Source organism: Scyliorhinus canicula, chromosome 11 (assembly GCF_902713615.1).
Source record: "Scyliorhinus canicula chromosome 11, sScyCan1.1, whole genome shotgun sequence".
Classification (NCBI taxonomy): domain Eukaryota; kingdom Metazoa; phylum Chordata; class Chondrichthyes; order Carcharhiniformes; family Scyliorhinidae; genus Scyliorhinus; species Scyliorhinus canicula.
In genome coordinates, this window is record NC_052156.1 from 110,482,445 (window position 1) to 110,501,735 (window position 19,291).

Genomic DNA, 19,291 nt, shown 5'->3' on the forward strand with positions numbered 1-19,291 from the left:
AATGGAAGGGCAACTGGATTGAGCCCTGGTTGCCCCTGCATTGTCTAGCCCTGGCGGCTCCCCAATGTCTGTACCATGGTGTCGATGCCCTTGGCGATGCTCCTCAGTGACTGGGACATGCTCCTGAATATCACAGTCGCATCCTAACATCTGCATCAGCTCCAGGTAGACCTGGACTAGAGGCTCAGCATCTGACTGGGACCCACTGGGTCCTTGGATCCAGCAGACCTCCGATTGCTATCTCACCTGGGCATTACAGCCTCTGCTTGATGTGCATCTGCAAGTGTGTGGTGTTGACCAGAAGTGCACCAGATGCCTAACCACTAACATTGTCACCGAGGTGCGTGTCTCTGTGCTTGTTGAGGGTGGGGATGACAGCTGAGACACAGCAACGGTGGCATCCTCGGAGCTCTCCTCTGAGGTGTTCTTATGGGGGAGGGGGAGACGGGGAGAGGGGAGGTGGGACCACCCAGGGTGCGCCAGGTGGTATTGGCGAAAGATCCTGCGGGAAAATGAACATGTGATCAGTGGGAGGGATGGGTCAGTCTGTCTGGCACAACTCACGATTGGACAGTCCATCTAGGTGGGGCCCGGTGGATTCTCACCTCTGCTGCATGTGCCGAGTTCCATGTTGGTGGACTGCTCTGTCCTCGGCCATCCCCGGTAACTTCCAGAGCCCGTTCCTGAAGGTGGTGATGTCCAGCATGCCACCACAGGTCTCGGCCATCTCTCGACACGCGGTGGGACAACTTCTCCTGGGAGCATTGTTAGCCGCACGAGGGTTCCTGTGGTGGTGGGGGAGAGATTGGAAGGACGGAAATGGGGGTGATTTATGTGGCGGTGGGATGGTTTTGGGTGGCGGCGAAGCCAACTCGACCATATGGCCTGCTGTTAGGTTGTTGACCTTCTTGTGGCACTGGAGGCCTCTCCTCCTGGTCACGCTGCCTGAGCTGGCGGCGGCTGCCACTCTCTATCGTAGGTGGCACTGGCTGCCCTGTGGCTCACCCTCGGGGGAACAGGACATCCCGCCTGGATTCGATCGCCTCTAAGAACCTCCCCGGTCTGCATCTCCAAATCTTGGTGCCAGTTGTCTCGGCACTATGGCTGCGAGCTGAATGGGGTTGGCTGTGCAAGAGCTATTTAAGTGCTGCTCGACCTGGTTAGCGAGCGCGGACCCGGCGAATCGGCTGGTGAGCCTTTATTTGCGGCATGAAGCTCGTGTGGTCTCGTTTACTGTACCAATTACCGCTGTGTTGCGCTGCTAGCCTTGCCGGGCTGAGCGCCGGGAAGCTCGCGACAGTTCCTGCTTGCTACCACACTTAGAAATCTTTCCGGAGAATCGCACCCAAAATGTCCTGATTATCTGTCTTCAGGGTCGCACATAGCAGTGAGATTGATCTTCAATTCCTGGAGACTTCAGGCCAATCCTGGAGGGTTGGCAATCCTAAATGTGATTAATGGCTTTAACATCTCATGTCAAACCTGGCTCGATAACGCTCATCTGAAGCACCTTGGGACATATAATTGTATGAAAGATGCTACATGAATGTAAGTTGTTGTTGCACATCCCTGTCCTGAAGGCTCTGAGGGCATTTTGAAGAGAAACATGAAGTAATAAGAATAATATTAAAATAGTAAAATATAGTTTTTTTTAATTTACAAATTTACAGACTTGGTTTAAAAAAGATAAACTGCAATTTATGTAATTCTGCACATCTGAAACCTTGCTGGAGACCTGGGATTCATTTTAAACGTAGACTAATATATGTAATTTGAAAGAGAAAATTTATGGAGAACTTGTTTATTTGATCTCGCTTAAGTTATGCACAAAGTAAATGAAACAAAGTTCACTATTGATAATTCATCCAAGTTGTTAACCAATATGGAAAGGCAAATAAAAAAAGGTGCCTGAGGTTTGACCCCCTTTGAGTTGCAATGCACAGCCTGAATTGGGGAGAGGAGTGTGTTGCTCACGGCAAATTGGGTCAGGACAGTGGGGCACTCACGTGATAAAGACATATCTTTGCTGTTGGAAGCTTTCATCCGTGAGGACCCTTCCTCCACCATCTGGCACTTACCCGTCTCGACCTGACACAACCCAGTGGCCCTTTAAACCACCTCAGTCTGCGTCCGTCCCCCCCAAGTGAAAGACCAGTGCTCTCAAGCACTGTTCACTGGAGCAGAAAACCAGTCTTACCTGAACCGACTGCCACAGGGTAAAGAAAGTAGTGTTTTTTTTTTGCAAATTTAAGGGATTTCACCACTTCCCCAAGAGAAATGCCGCTGGTCAGGTCACTCTCGGTGACCTCTTTAACCGGATTCCCAACCCTGGGAAGATGACTCTCTGCCTCTGGAAAATTAATGTTCTTTGAGAATTTCTGGGAAGTCACCAACAAAGGTCAGTGATCGGTTCGGAAACCCTGGAACATCCCTGAGATGTCCAGAACCGTCAAGAGGATTTAAGATGCGAATTTAATGCCGGGTGTTTTTAAAAAGAGAGCTTAATGGGCCACTGTGAATGATTTGTTCTCGTTCTCTCGTTTTCAGAAGTGAATAACTGGCGAATTAACCCCTTTTTAATTTCCCTCCCGGCCAGTCTGTGTGTGTTCTCCAGCTCGCTGGACCTTTGACCTCCTCCCAAGTTGCTCATTAACTCCTGACCTGTTGACATTTGGTAGAGGAGCGGAGCAGCCAGTTTGATTTTAGAAAGCTCGATTGGTTTGCTAGCTGGGAGAAGTTGCATGGCATTTCTTTACTTTTGAGTTATGTGGAATTGTCATGTGGATTATCAATGTGCTGGAATAACAGGGCCCCCAAGACCTCTAATGATCTCTCACTGGTTAGCCTATCTAAGGAAGTGTTTGTCCTTTTATTTTAGTGGTTTAAATATCATGAAGCAATCATTGTCATGAAACAGGAGTAGACCATTTATTTAATCTCTGCACATCTGGTACATCTGCTATTCAATTGTATCATGGCTGATTGTAATCCGTTCTCTTGATTGCACTTAATGAACCATCTATTAACTTCCATTTTGAAAAGTCAAACTTCCTTGGGCTGGGGGCTCACAAATTGCTGCAAAACAAACATGACCCAAATCCCAGCAGCCCCGCCCTCAATACAGTGGCACAGTGGTTGCACCACTGCCTCACAGTGCCAGGGACTCTGGCCTCGGGCGACTGTGGAGTTGCACTTTCTCCCGTGTCTGCGTAGGTTTTCCGGTGTGCTCTGCTTTTCTCCCACATCCAAGATGTGCAGGTTGGGTGGAATGGCCATGATAAATTTCCCCTTAGTGTCAGGGATGTGCAGATTAAATGGGGTTGGCGTGGGGGCGGGGGGTTGAGCCTGGTTTCGGGTGTTCTTGTCAAAGGCTTGATGTAGAGGGATGGGTCGAATGGTTATACACTGTAGTGAATTCTATGAAAACAGAAAATGACTGGAAAAATGCAGCAGGTTCGGTAGCATATGTGAAGCGTAACATTTTGAGTCCATGACTCTTCTTACAAGAGTCCAAAAATAAATTGTTCTAGATTGGCAATGAATCCATTTAAGTTTATTCTATTTATAATATGCCATTGAGATTGTCAGCTATGTTTCAGAATCCCAGTTAACAATTGGAAGGTCCTTTTGCGTTGTAAACTAAAACCTAAAAGCCTCGTCTGTGTCAGGATATTTGGGTTTGTTTTGTAATGCCACTGGAGACCCAAGGACACTGGTTCAGATCATAGAATCCCTATAGCAGCAGAAGGAGGCCAATCAGCCCATCGAGTCTGCATCAAACTTCTGAAAGGGCACCCTACCAAGCCCACTCCCCTACCCTATCCTCGTAACCCGACCTAATCTGCACATCTTTTGGACACTTTGGGGCAATTTTAGCATGGCCAATGCACCTAATCTTTGGACTGTGGGAGGAAACTGGAGGACCTGGAGGAAATCCACGCAGACTCAGAAGACATACAAACTCCACACAGACTGTCACTCAAGGCCAGAATTTAAACCTGCCCCCCTGGTACTGTGAGGCAGCACTGCTAACCACTGTGCTGCCCCTTCCATGGCACTGGTGGAATTTAAATCCAATTATCAAATCTGGAATTGAAAGTTTGTATAAGTAATAGTGACCAGTAACTACCATCGATTGTTGTAAAAATCTATCTGGTTCGGTTAATGTCCTTTTTAAGGAAGGAAATCTGCCGTCCTTGCCTGTTCTGGCCTACATGTGACTCTAGATCCACAATAATGTGGTTGACTCTTAACTACCCTTTTGAAATGGCTGAGCACGGCCACTCAATTAGAGGGCAGTACAGAGGGCAAACAAATGCTGGCCCAGCCGGGACACCTACATCGCAGGAGAGGATAAATTTAACAATACATAAGAGTTCAGAAGTGACCCGGTTTTTGTTGTGACCACAGTTTCCTGATGATACTCAATCGATGCAACAACTTGTACTGGAAGAGAAGCAGTTGTGGTGATGAAACAAAGTATACTGCTGAACACAGGGCCTAATTCAAAAGAGATATTCAGGAGATGTTTGTAAAGGTGACCTGGGAGGAGCACAGTTTTTTAAAAAAAAAACAGAGAACCCCAGCAGCTTACAATGGAATGCAAACTAGAAAATCGGAAACCACATGAGGCATGTAGTTGATACATGGATCAGTGATGAGGAGTGGCGATTGCACCATCATTGAGGTAGCTGATTGAAACTTGGATAAGTCTCTGCAGCTGCTCAAGTATTTTATTCATTCGCGCGATATGAGCATCACAGACAAGGCCAGCCTGTGCTGCCCATCCATAAATGCCCTTGTTGGTAATGGTGGTAATAAGTGGCTGGTGAACTGCCACTTTCAACTTCTGCACTCCCATGTGGTGTGGATACACCCACTTCTGCTAGGGAGGAAGTTGCAGGATTTTCACTGTGACAGTGGAATAACTGCAATTAAACTTCCAAATCGGTGGTGTGTTACTTGGAGGGAACTTGTAGGTGTTGATGTTCCCATGCACCTGCTGCACTTGTCTTTCTAGGTGGCAGAAGTCGCAAGTTTGGAAGGTGCTGTCGATGGAGCCTGAATTACTGCAGTGGATCACGTAGATGGTACACCGCTGCTGTCACTATGCATCGGTGGTGGACGGTGTGCCAATCAAGCAGGCTGGGTTGTCCTGGATCATGAGTTTCTTTGAACGTGCACACATCCAGGCATGAACTCCAGCAGGCAAATGGAGATTAAACAAGATATGGGAACTACTGGGGCAGTTTCCAACAATGAAGGTCAGAAATCAATAGGGCGGGGGGGGGGGGGGGGGGGAGAGGGCGCGAAGCAGGTGAGGGAATGCAACTGTCCTAAGGCACAGTTGGCAACCAGCCGGACTTTCTCAGTGGCAGATGGGGATCGGAGCACAGGAGATCGTAGTAACAGTCCTCGGGCTGTTCAACTGATGAGTTAACAGTTCAGATTGGAATATCAGTGACCGTAGAAGGCCAGTGCAACCAAGGGCAAGAATTCTGACGAGAACTGGGAATAGATCTGATGGGGTAGTGAATGAGCCCCCATAGAATGAAGGGGGAACAGCCAAGACTGAGGCCAAAGACGGAAGCATTGAGTTGCAGGAGCATCTAAGAAATGAGGGAACAATACAGGTCAGGAGTTTGCATGACAGGTCCTGAACGCTGGGAATGTGACACTTTGAAAAACGGTACCTTTATAAACGCAGCTTGAATTGCTTTGCATTCGGGTCTTTGCTACCGCCCATTGATTTTCCCCTTGTTCCTTTCCGATCTGCATAACTTAGCTGTTAATTTGCGTCTGCAACTGTGATGGGAGCTGGGAACTGCTAACTGACTGCTATGAATGCAAGTGTGATCTGAAAATTAAAAGATTAATCCAGCTGTAATATCAGGTTTTTTTCTCTTGTGCAGGCAGAGGGCACCAAACTGCTACAAATAGCTAGCTGCTTACTCTAGGAGTGACTTTTTTTCCCCCCTATGGACACAAATCCTATTCGATTTTCTAATTTTATACTGGGGTGATTTTTCTAACCTTACATAAGTGTAAAGACGCCATAGTCCCAGATGACCATAGGCCAGTGTTTCTCAACTTCTTTACCCGGGACCCATTTTTACCAACCGGCCATCCTTCACGGCCCCTGCCGGCCGACCCTCTCGGCCCATGCCAGCCCATGAACCCCATGTGTTCATAACCCATCATTTTTGCTTACCTTTAATGTGACGGGTGAGCCTGCTTGGCCCTCATGATTTCACTTGCTTACATTTCTGCAAAGGACTTCAGTGGATGATTTAAGATCTCACTGCATGCAAAAAAAATCAAGAGTTTTGTCCTCAACCTCGCCATGCTTAGTCTTGAAATGCCTTTGAAGATTTGAGGGTTTTAATCTTTAATTTGCCAGTACTTCCCTGCATATAACACCCATGAACCTTGCATCCAGATTGCAGTGGCACAATTAATAAATCCATACCTCAACAAATTATCTCTATGCTACTTTGTAAGTTTTCAGCTCCTTCACGAGTTGTGCACCAGAGGCCCTGGAGCTCCCACCAGCATTGCTGGCAGCAACAAAATGGAGGAATCCTCTCGCGCCCACGGCACATGATGTCAGTGTATAGGGCCCATGAACCTGCTCTCTGCCACCACTTCTGGAGAGAAGACTCCATCTGCTCCTGGGTCAGCACGCTGATGTCTGGAGGAGGCGTTCTGCCTCGCTGGGCTCTAGGGCTGCACACTGTTGAGGTGGCACGCATGCGCAGGATATCTGGCATTCTGAAAGCTGGTCGTGGCTGTAGTGCACTTTGTTCCGCGGTCAGGAACGCTGCGACCTATGGCCCCGACCCTCCTAACACAACGCTGACTTTGAAAATGACTGCCATAGGCTGTTTCCCCTTTGAGGGGGAGAGCTGACTGGTGGTGATTCAACCTGAGGTTCACCACACCTCAGGCGAGGGGCAAAGTTGAGACGGTGGGGCCTTCATGAATAACCTCAGCCGGTATGGGAATTGAACCCATGCTGCTGGCCTTGCTCTGCATCACAAACCAGCTATCCAGCCAACTGAGCTAATGTAAAAATGCTAATGACTCCGTGTCATAAAATGCAAAATTGAACAGACTCCCTCCTTGGGTGCACACATATATTTGGGGAATATTTTACAGGGTGACGTAAAGAAGAGGTCAAGCTTAAATGTGGCTCCTGGAGTCTTTTGGGGAGGTTTTTGGAGGTGGAAAAGTTGTGGGTAACAAGGGTGAATGGAATGGTGACAGTGGTCATGAAGAGCTGCCAGCAGCAGAGAGCAGAGGGGTGGAGAATGCGTTGCTTCGGAGTGTCGAAGATGTTGGAAGAGTGGAAGCTGTGTGCAAAACACACAAACCTGATGGAGCGAAGCTACGGAAGGAGTTTGTAGGTCACCATTTTAAGTCGGTTTGCTGGGCAGAGGAAACCAGCGGAGTTGTGTGAAGATTAAGTAAATGTGAAGACTGAGAACCGCAGTAGCAGTATTCCCAGTAGTGCAGCTCTAATCCCAGTGAAGCTTAGCGTCAGTATGTTGGGTAGATGACTCCGTCCCATTCCTTGCATCACCAACAATGCCAATCTTTCTGATTTAACTTTCATTTGGGCATGGCTGGAGTCCCCATCAGCTTGGACAAGGTTTTATTTCCTCGCATTTCCTCAAACTGGCACACTCGGCGCTGATGCACCTTTTGGATATGAAAACTGTTAAAATGCTGCATGCAAAACTTTTATTCTGATCCAAAAACAATAGGAGGACTATTGTCACTTCTGCTATTGAGATCTGTAGTGCAGTTAAATAAGGATGAAAGCCTATATTTAAATTGTACCTTTTATCAGTGTCCAACTCCATTAACTGCCAGGGAATTATTTGAAGTGTTCTATAGGCAAAGGCAATTTTAACATGGTCATATCAGAGAAAGAATGAATGCAATTATGAACTATTTCAACAAGTAATTTGGATGCATAGTAATTAGGATTACTTGAATGCTCTGACAATGATGTATTCAAATCACATATTGCAGGGGTTTTTAATTCTTTCTTTCAGTCGGAGGGATCTACACTGTAATCCAGACAAAGGCAAAAGTCACTGCAGATGAATGGGGAGAAAACTTTGTGCTGATTGGTCCTTATTATGAGCATAACGTGAAGACGCAAGTGGAAGTGTGTGAGCCAAGCAACCCAGCCATAAAAAAGGCAATAGATTCTATGAAACATCAAGGATTTCAGGTAAGGGGCACTATCTCTCTGGGAAGGAAAGCCACTTCTGTGTGTTTCGTTACCATTAATTCAGCTCATTTAACTATTGGAAGATGTGCACAAACTGTAGTGCAATTTCTATCTTTTGGAATTTGATCCTATCCTCTGGCTACTCCTAATTCCTTTCAAATAGAAAGAAAACAAGATGGCCTACATTTAATTAGCACCTTTCTGAACATCCTAAAGTGCTGTCCAGCCAATGAAGTACTTCAGAAGAGTAATCACTGTTGCAAAGAGGAGGCATTGGTGTAGTGGTTTGTCGCTGGACTAGTAATCCAGAGTCATTCTCTGGGTACCGCCATTGCAGATGGTGAAATTTGAATTCAATTTAAAAAATCTATAATTAAAAGTCTACAGCTGACCATTAAACCATTATTGATTGTTGTAAAATCCCATCTGATTCACGAATGCCCTTTAGGGAAAGAAATCTGTCATCCTTACGTGATCTGGCCCACATGGAACTCCAGACCCACAGCAATGTGGTTGACTCTTAAATACCCTCCGGGATGGGCAATAAATGCTGGCCCAGCTAGCGACACCCACGTCCCATGGACAAATATAAAGAAAAAATGTAGGAAACACTCTTGGCCAGTTGATGCATAGCAGGTTCCCTCATACAGGAATGTGATGACTGGATAATCTGTCCTGAGTTAAATATTGGACAAGATATCCAGGATAACTCCCCTGCTCTTAAAAATAGTGCCATGGGATTGTTTCCATCTGTCTTAGACCCCAATTTAACATCTCTTGTGAAAGACAGTTCAGTGCTCCCTTGGTACTGTGCTGTCAGTTGAGATTTTTGTGCTCAAGTCTCTGTTATGACTGTCCACTATTGGTAGCATGTTATGTTCCTTGTATTCTCGTACCAGCCTCCCCAGACAGGCGACGGAATGTAGCGACTAGGGGCTTTTCACAGTAACTTCATTGAAGCCTACTCGTGAAATTAAGCGATTTTCATTTCATTTCATTGTTCTCCAAGATAGCCAAAATCGTCGTGTTGACAAAGAACATAAAGCTATATGTTTCAATCAAAACTAGTTCATTTTACACTACTTAAATTGGTTCACACTCTACTAAGTAGATAGCTCAGTCGGTAGAGCATCAGACTTTTAATCTGAGGGTCCAGGGTTCAAGTCCCTGTTCGGGTGATACTTTGGGGCTGGTTTAGCTCACTGGGTGAAATCGCTGGCTTTTAAAGCAGGCCAGCAGCACGGTTCGATTCCCGTACCAGCCTCCCCGGACAGGTGCCGGAATGTGGAGTCTAGGGGCTTTTCACAGTAATTTCATTGAAGCCTACTCGTGACAATAAGCGATTTTCATTTCATTTTCATTTTCAAGTGGCAGTTAACAAAATAATATAATTGAATCTATGATACAGTAATAAATTCTCTCTCTCATATATAACCTACACTCTAACTCAACTTCACATTATCCTTCCACATCAACTTCTCCAATAGCTCCTCCCAGAATGTCTAGATGTCCCTTAAATGCCGCTATCGTACCTGCTCCCACCACTTCGCGTTCCATATATTTACCACCCTCTGTGTAAAAAAAAAAAAAAAAAAACTTGCCTCGCATATCTGTTCTAAAATTTTCCCGCACACTTTAAACCTATATCCCCCGGGCAGCACGGTGGCCTAGTGGTTAGCATAACCGCCTCACGGCGCTGAGGTCCCAGGCTCGATTCCGGCTCTGGGTCACTGTCCGTATGGAGTTTGCACATTCTCCCCGTGTCTGCGTGGGTTTCGCCCCCACAACCCAAAAATGTGCAGAGTAGGTGTATTGGCCACGCTAAATCGCCCCTTAATTGGAAAATATAATTGGGTAATCTAAATTTATTTTAAAAAACCTATATCCCCTAGTACTTGACTCTCCTACCCAAGGAAAGAGCATCTGACTATCCACTCTGTCCATGCCACTCATAATCTTGTAGACCTCTATCAGGTCGCCTCTCAACCTCTGTCATTCCAGTGAGCACAGATCGAGTTTATCTAACCTTTCCTCATAGCTAGTGCCCTCCATACCAGGCAACATTCTAGTAAACCACTTCTGTACCCTCTGCAAATCATCCACATCCTTTTGGTAGTGCGGCGACTAGAATTGTACATAATATTCCAAATGAGGCCCAATTAAGGTCCTGTATAGCTGCAACATGACTTGTCAATTTTTATAGTCCATGCCTGACTGATGAAGGTCAGCATGCTGCATGCCTTCTTGACCACCTTATCCACATGCTCTGCCACTTTCAGTGATGGGTGGACATGCACGGCCAGATCTCTCTGCCTATCAGTACTCGCAAGAATTTGACCATTTATTGTGTAATTCCTACATGCATTGAACCTTCCAAAGTGCATTACCTCACACTTGTCTGGATTAAACTCCATCTGTCATTTCTCCGCCCAAGACTCCGACCAGTTTATATCCTGCTGTATCCTCTGACAATCCTCCTCCTAGTTTAGAATCTTGAAAATTTGGCAGTAATCGGTCAAGTGGTAATTTCAATACAAAATTTTCACAAAAGCCTTTTCCAAGAAATTGTTACATTTATATTTCTTGCAGTAATGTCATTAAAACCTGGGTTAAGATGCATACAGACAGTGGGCGGGATTCACCAACCTCGAGCTGGGTCGGAGAATCGCCGGCATGCCCCGCGAATCGCACCACGCCGGCCTGATGCCAGCACGTGATTCTCTGTAGAGCGGAGAATCGGCGCCATTGGAGCCGGCGTGGTTGACGCGGCGCCAGTCGTGGGCCGCTCAACGCGGTGGCCCACTGATTCTCCGGCCTGGATTGGCCGAGCGGCCGTAAGAAAAGAGCCGAGTCCCGCCGGCACCGTTCTAACCTGCTCTGAGCCGGCGGGACCTCGGCGTGTAAGGGTCGGGTGGCAGCCTTTGGGGCTGGAGGGAGGCGGGGTCCGACCCTGGGGGGGCCTCCGATGTGGCCTGGCTCGCGATCGGGGCCCACCGATTGGCGGGCTGGCCTCCTTTCCCACGTGCCGGCCCCTGTAGTCCTAACACATGTTGCGTCGGGGCTGGCGCGTTGAAGGAGGCCACTGCGCTTGCGCACGTTGGCGCTGGCGCAACTGCGCATGTGCGGATCCCGCGGCGCAGAGTTCGCGCCGAGATCTGCAGCTGGAGCGGCGCAAACCACTCCAGCGCCTTCCTGGCCACCTGGAGGGGCTAGAATTAGTCGTGGGAGCGGCCCGTTCACACTGTCGTAAAAGGCGGCGGCATTTACGATGGCGTGGACACTCTGCCGCGGGATTGGAGAATCCTGCCCAGTGTGTCTGTGATTTAGGGGTTGTAAAAGTGAGGAAAGCATTGATTCCGCGGTGAAATGGAATATTGTTTTATGGTTAAAGGACAACTCGGGTGTGAGGGGTATGGTGTTTGGTACTGGCTAAACAGGTCATGGAACATCTTGAGGGAGGAGACAGAAAATACCGTTACGCTTTGGGCACAAATGATGTAATTAAGGCAAGGAGCCAGGGCTGTCTGCAAAATTAGTTCTTGTTGAACTTAATCTGAAGTGTTTCAGTTTTGGTCCCCCTCCAGAGATTTTGCAGAGAAAAGCCAGCAGAAACCTGGTTTTTAACTTTATTCATGAGTGGTATTTAAACAGTTTGTTTGCTTAATTTGGAATAAAGAGACAAGGTTAGGAAGTCAGTTAAAGTTTATGTTTTATTTAAGAACCATTAACTGTAACACTTCCTCTGTTATTAATGTGGTTATTTCAGTGTTTAAATTAAAGTTTGTTTTAACATGTACCTATTGGTCAGTGTTATTACTCCTGTGGTGCAGTAACATTTCCTCAATTTTACAAATTAAAAAGTTTTTTTTTTTAAATTTTTATTGAGCTTTTCCAAAACATATTAAAAACAGAAAATAACAACAAGAAACCAGTATTAACAACAACCAAAAGAAAAACACACTAACCCCCAAAACCAACCCCCCCCCCCAGTAACTACAAAAAGAAGAAATAGATAAGCACCCGGCATATTCAATAAACACATATACACATTTCTCCCTTCCCCCGAAACAAACCCCCCTCCCTCCCTCCCTTCCTCCCCCTTGGGTTGCTGCTGCTGTCAGCCTATTTTCCTACCCTTCTGCCAGGAAGTCCAGGAAAGGCTGCCACCGCCTAAAGAACCCCTGTACTGATCCCCTCAGGGCAAATTTCACCTTCTCCAATTTAATGAACCCCGCCATGTCATTGATCCAGGCCTCCACGCTTGGGGGCCTCGCATCCTTCCATTGAAGCAAGATCCTCCGCCGGGCTACTAGGGATGCAAAGGCCAGAACACCGATCTCTTTCGCCTCCTGCACTCCCGGCTCCACTGCAACCCCAAAAATTGCGAGTCCCCAGCCTGGCTTGACCCTAGATCCTACCACCCTCAACACCGTCCTTGCTACCCCCTTCCAAAACTCCCCCAGCGCTGGGCATGCCCAGAACATATGGACGTGGTTCGCTGGGCTCCCCGAGCACCTAACACATCTGTCTTCACCCCCGAAAAACCTACTCATCCTCGTCCCGGTCATGTGGGCCCTCTGCAGCACCTTGAACTGTATGAGGCTAAGCCTCGCACAGGAAGAGGATACAAATTACAAAGTTGAGTACTTGTCCGGGATCCTAACCCAATACAAAGGATTTCACCCTTACTCGTGCTATCTCTGTTTCCAGGTTTGTTTTGGCAGGTGGCTGATTGAAGGTAATCCGTATGTGCTGCTATTTGACATTGGTGCAGCAGCTTGGAACCTGGACAGATGGAAAGCAGAATTCTGGGATACCTGCTACATTGGCATCCCCCATTGTGACAGTGAATCCAATGATGCTGTAATTTTTGGGTCCTTAACTGCCATGTTTTTGAAAGAGGTATGTTGATTTTTTTTAAATGCCACATTGCAATTCTCTCCAATGCTTCAGGTTTTACATGTTTCTGAGATTCCTGTTATGAGGAAATGTTGTGAATTGATGTAGAATGTTCCAAACATCTGGGACGGGATTCTCCGACCCCTCGCCGGGTCGGAGAATCGCTGGGGGCGGAGTGAATCCTGCCCCCGCCGGCTGCCGAATTCTCCGGCACCGGGGATTTGGAAGGGGTGGGAATCACGCCGTGCCGGTCGGTGGCCGCTGGCAGCGGCCCCCCACCGGCGATTCTCCGGCCCACAATGTGCCAAGTGGCCGCCTGTTTCCGGCTGGTCTCGCTCCTTGTTTAAATTAGAGCAGGTACTAACCGGCTGGACGTGGCTGCACAGGCAGCCGGGGTCCTCGGGAGGGGGGGGGAGGGAGGTGGTGTCGCCGGGGGGATCCGGCCCTGGGCCGGCCTGTGCCGTGGGGGCACACTATTCTTATGCGTCGGCCTCTATGGTCCTCCGCCATGGCTGACGTGGAGATGAACCCCCCCCCCTGTGCATGTGCTGGGATGACGTCAGCACACGCTAGCGCTCCCGCGCATGCTCCAAATCGCGCCGGCTGGCGGAGGCCCTTCGGTGCCGGTTGGCGTGGCGCCAAGCCCCTTCCCCGCCGGCCGGCACGGCGCAAACCACCCCGCCGCCAGCCTAGCCCCTGAAGGCGCAGAGGATTCCACACCTTTGAGGCGGCCCGACGCCAGAGTGATTCACGCCACTCCTAGGCGCCGGAGTTTTCCGCCTTGCCGATTCCTGCAGAATCCCGCCCCTGATTTCAGAACATCCTCTAATATTTCCTTTCTCCTTTGCCCCCTCCCCAAAAAGGAATTGAGTTTAGCTCCCTCCCTGCCAAATACGTGTCCATGATGCAAAATGTCTGATTGTTAATTACATTACCCAACCCTTTTGGGGAGGAAATGAAAGAAATGTTACACTGCCCTATTAAGATGCTTCTTTTAAGTTTGGGTTAAAATACATTTTGGAGAACAGCGGAATGAGTGGCGCTCATTCCTAACCTACTCCCGACTGTCAAAAGTTAAATTTCTGCCATTGCAAAGGCTGCTGGGTGATGCCATTTCTGATGATGCCAGAATCCATCTTGCTCACCTGAGATCCAAGTATAAATCTCTGGAAAGAACATTTCACTGGCATGGAGCAAAGGCTGGCAAGTAAGAGCTAATGATCAGCCAAGATCTGACTAAATAGTGGGAAATTCTCAAGAGGCTGAATGGCCTACTCCTGTTGCTCCTATGTGCAAAGACCAGCTCAAAATCCGTCACATCTAATTCAGGTCAGATCCTGGCAAATGGAGCTCTAGCACCTATTTTAGTGCAAGCAATAACATTGCAACCAGGCATTTTTAATCAAATGTAAAGCCTCTTGTCAATTTAAAGAAAAAAATCACTCACCGCAGGGTAGCATGGTGGTTAGCATAAATGCTTCACAGCTCCAGGGTCCCAGGTTCGATTCCCGGCTGGGTCACTGTCTGTGTGGAGTCTGCACGTCCTCCCCCTGTTTGTGTGGGTTTCCTCCGGGTGCTCCGGTTTCCTCCCACAGTCCAAAGATGTGCAGGTTAGGTGGATTGGCCATGCTAAATTGCCCGTAGTGTCCTAATAAAAGTAAGGTTAAGGGGGGGTTGTTGGGTTACGGGTATAGGGTGGATACGTGGGTTTGAGTAGGGTGATCATGGCTCGGCACAACATTGAGGGCCGAAGGGCCTGTTCTGTGCTGTACTGTTCTATGTTCTATGTTCACCGGATGTGAGCATCACTGGCTAGGCCAGCATTTATTGCCCATCCATAATTTCCCTTGAGAAGGTGGTGGTGTGCTGTCTCCTTGAACCTCTGCAGTCCTGAGCTGTAGGTGCATGCACTGTGCTGTTGGGGCAGGAATTGCAGGGTGTTGACCCAGCGAACGTGAAGGAACGGCGATATGGTCAGGATGGTGAGTGACTTGGAGGGGAAGGTGGGAGGGGTTTGCTGAGTTGGCTGGCATCCAGTCAAGTCTGAGGTCTGCCTCAGTACACAGTATATGATCGAGAGGAGCTGAGAATTCAGAATCCATGAGGAAGTCTGAGTAGCACCAGATGTTGGGATTAAAATATATAATTTGGAATGGAATTATGTATTTGTTAGCTTGGTAATTGTATGAAGCTTCCTACTTTTTAATATTTTTGTTGTTAAATGTGTGAACACTTACCTTGGCATCTGCATGTTTAATGGGTTACTAACTCTCACTCCACTATCAGTTGTAATTGTTTATGTCTTGTGTCTACTATTTATCTACTTGTAATTTTTCCGGTGCTTGTTTGAGATTATATTGTTTCTCCAGCTTGCAGATCAGTTTCCTGACGGGCCAAACCTCATTGCCCAATTTCATGAGTGGCAGGCAGGAGTGGGACTGATACTGTGCAGAATCCGACAGTACCCCATAGCAACAATCTTCACCACTCACGCCACACTGCTGGGCAGGTACCTTTGTGCTGGCAATGTTGACTTTTACAACCTACTTGATAAGGTGAGCTTGTTAACTGACTAATTAATTCGCCAGATAACACTAAATGAAAGGTGAATCTGTAAACCAGGTTTATTAGTTTAGGTAATGTAAAATTTTACAAGTGATTTGTTTTCTTCAACAAAAGCTGTCCCATCTATTTTAATCCGGGCTATTGATCAACCAATAAACAGAAAATAATAGAGAGGGCAGGGAAGGCTGTGTTCTAGCACTGTGGTATTTGAGAGTTTGTGTGTCCTAAATTCCCAAGGCTGTGTCCCATATTCACATACCTGTCAAAAACGTCTCTGCTGTGGATCACTCCAGCTCCAGTCATTGGGCTGGGATGTGAATTGGAGGCACTCGAGGGGATGGAATTTCTTTGCAGTTTTATCCAGAATACAATCACACCACAAGTGCAGGAAGTGGGAAGATGTGGCTGTTTTAAAGGGCTGAATAGCAGGGACTTAGACAGGACAGATCATTCTTCACCTCTGCTCAGAAGTATAATATGTTCTTGTTACCATTTAAGGACAAAGAAAAAGACATCGGGGAAAAGAGCCACAATGCAGGCTAAGGCACTTTAGTTTAGAAGGCAGTGGCTGTGAGGTATGAGCTTAGTGGCTGGAAAGCCAAACAGAAATGTAATAATGACAGACGATTCTTTAATTCGGCACGAATAAGAGTCCCAAAGAGTGTGTTGACATTAATGCCCAGGCGTTGGACAGGAATTGAATTCTGGTTGTAATATGTTAGAATAAATGATAGAGGTAGGAACAGGGAGGAAGATCTGTTAAGGAAGTGTCAAATGGAAGGAGTTAAATTAAAATGCAGAAACATAGAAAATGGGAACAGGGGTAGGCCATTTGGCCCCATGAGCCTGCGCTGCCATTCCGTTTGGTCACGGCTGATCCTCTATCTCAACACATTACCACACACTCGCCCCATACCTCTTGACATCTTCAATGTCCAGAAATCTAGTTTGTTCTTAAATATATTCAGTGACTTGGCGTCCACAGCCTTCTGTGGTAGAGGATTCCACAGGTTCAGCACCCTCTGAATGAACAAATTTCACCCCATCTCAGTCCTAAATGGCCAACCATGTAAAATGAGACCCCTCGTTCACAATTAATATATATTAACTATTTAGACTTTGGAGTCAAAAACACCAATATCTGAATTTGTGGCTAATGTCAAGTTGGGAGAGACAATCCGTACTGAGGAGGGCTGCTACAAATTACAAGGTGACACAAGTGAACGGATATATAATTGGCAAATTAATATCAACATCAATAATTATTTGGTAGTTTTAATAAAAATTAGACTATGTATGACTTAAATTAGAATCTAAGTGCGGTAAAGGCGCCAAGGATCCTGGGATTACCAATGCATAAATCACAAATTTATGGCCAAGATCCATAAGGCCATAATTTATTTTTAGAGAGAGAGAATTCAAAGATAGCAGTGTTATGCTAAACTTGTGTATTTTGCATGGTTCTGGTCACTCTATTACAAAGCAGGATATAGAGACACTGGAGGGGATGCAATAAGGATTTGCATGTATTGTACTCCCAAGGTTGTAACCATCAGGAAACGATGAATAGCCTGGGCCTCTTTCGCCTTGAAGAGAAAGAAGGCTGTAGGATGAACTAATAGCAGCTGTTAAAATTCTGAAAGGTTTTGATAAAGTAGACACAGATTTTGGGAAGAGCAATAATAGAGGCCGTCAAATGGTCACCAAGAAATCAAATGGGGGATTTGGAGGAACTTCTTTGCCCAGAGAATGTGGTGCTCATTACCATGGGGAAATAATGGAGGTGTATAGTCACAGGAATAAGGGAACAAAGGTTTATGCAGATATTTGGAAAGAGGGAGCATGGGAGGAGACTTGAGTGAATCATAAAGCAGTGTGGACTTGTTTGGCTGAGTAGCATTTTTCTGTGTTGGGATGCTGGATGAGAACCCAACTATTTGCAGTTTGTAAAACTGTGAGGAAAGGTGACTGCACCACAGGTGTGATAACACTGATCAATAGATACCTTTTGTGTTTAAAAAAAAAGCTTTAATTTAAACAGAGTTGACCACATTGACAACATAGAAATAGCTTCACAAATAACAGTTACAACAGTTTTTAAGTAAAAGGAAGAACTTTAACTTACTCCCCACACTTGCCACTATATATTCAGTTGAGCAAACCAATATAGTTCAAATGTGAAACAATTGGGTTTAGTTTTCTCTGTGCAGAATCCATGGGGAGAACCCCTTCGGCGCAACCTGAAAGAGACTCCTTGTCAGACTAGAATCCTATGACAAACTGAAACGACAGTCTGACCTGACTCCTCTCCTGACTACGTCATCTGTACCAAAGCTTCAGGCTTTCTTCTGTCTCCTCTCACAAGATGACCCATGACCTGGTTAGCCAGGACCAAATATAATGGGTGGGATTCTCCGACCACCTCCCCCACTCCTACCGGGTCAGAGAATCCCCGGGGGGGCGGCGTGAATCCCACTCCGACGCCGTCTGCCGTATTCTCTGGTGCCGGTTTTCGGGTGGGGGCAGGGACCACGCCGCGCGGTCGGAGGCCATTGGCAACGCCCCCCCCCCCCCAGCAATTCTCCAGGCCCCAATGGGTCGAGCGCCCGTCCGTTTTTGGTGTCTCGCCGGCGTGAAATGGACATGATCCCACACGGCGGGATGTGGCTGATAGGCCAGCTGGTGCGGTCCTCGGGGCGGCGCGGGGTGATCCGGCCTGGTCTGTGCTGGCCATGGTGGGGCCCACTGATCTGTGGGTGGGCCTGTGCCATGGGGACACTCCTTCCTTCCGTGCCAGCCTCTAGGGCTCTACCATGGCTGGCGCGGAGAAGATAACCCCCACCCCCACGCATGCACCACAACACGCCGGCGGTTCTGTCATGCACGGGACTACGCCGGCTCTTCGGCACCGGTTGGCCCCTCTGGTGCCGGTCTAGCACCCGGGAGTGCGGAAGATTCCGCAATTTCTGGTCGGCCCGACGCCTGAGTGGTTCGCGTTGCTTTTTACTCATGCCATGCCGCTGATTGCGGGAGAATCCTGCCCAATACCTTTCATAAATTATCTACACCCCAAGGACCACCAAATTAATATCTTAATAGCAATCTATCTGTAAGCAAGTAAATGCTTCTCTCAGCAGAACAATCTCCCTGCAAGATCAAGCAACACCTCACTTTTATGACCCCCTAATCGCAGTTTTGACAGACATATCAGCAGTATGCATCTTAAGCCCGTTTCTGTATTAACATTCATGCAACAATAAGGCGGCACAGTGGTTAGCATTGCTGCCTCACGACACCGAGATCCCAGGTTCGATCCCAGTCCTGGGTCACTGTCCGTGTGGAGTTTAGGCATTCTCCCCGTGTTTGCGTAGGTTTTGCCCCCACAACCCAAAGATGTGCAGGATAGGTGGATTGGCCACCCTAAATTTCCCTTTCATTGGAAAATTAATTGGGTACTATAAATTTTTTTTAAAAACATTAATGCAACAAATCAAAACACAACTTCTAACATTTATAGTTGTATATTCTGTGTAGTTAGTGTTTTTTTAACTTTTGCTGACACGAAGATGGAAATGTGTTCACCTC

The 19,291-nt window shown here is 47.2% G+C and overlaps 1 protein-coding gene and 1 non-coding gene across 2 annotated transcripts in view; both read left to right on the forward strand.

Moving 5' to 3' along the window:
- The first annotated feature begins 1,978 nt into the window (after positions 1–1,978).
- Positions 1,979–19,291, forward strand: part of gys2 (glycogen synthase 2) — a 60,111-nt gene continuing 42,798 nt past the window's right edge. The window contains 6 exon segments of the mRNA XM_038811068.1: positions 1,979–2,328; positions 2,330–2,357; positions 2,360–2,398; positions 8,061–8,242; positions 12,953–13,144; positions 15,511–15,696. Coding sequence (XP_038666996.1) covers positions 2,278–2,328; positions 2,330–2,357; positions 2,360–2,398; positions 8,061–8,242; positions 12,953–13,144; positions 15,511–15,696 — 678 coding nt within the window. The 5' untranslated portion in view covers positions 1,979–2,277.
- Positions 9,340–9,420, forward strand: trnak-uuu. Its single transcript has one exon. It is a non-coding gene; the product is annotated as a tRNA-Lys (tRNA).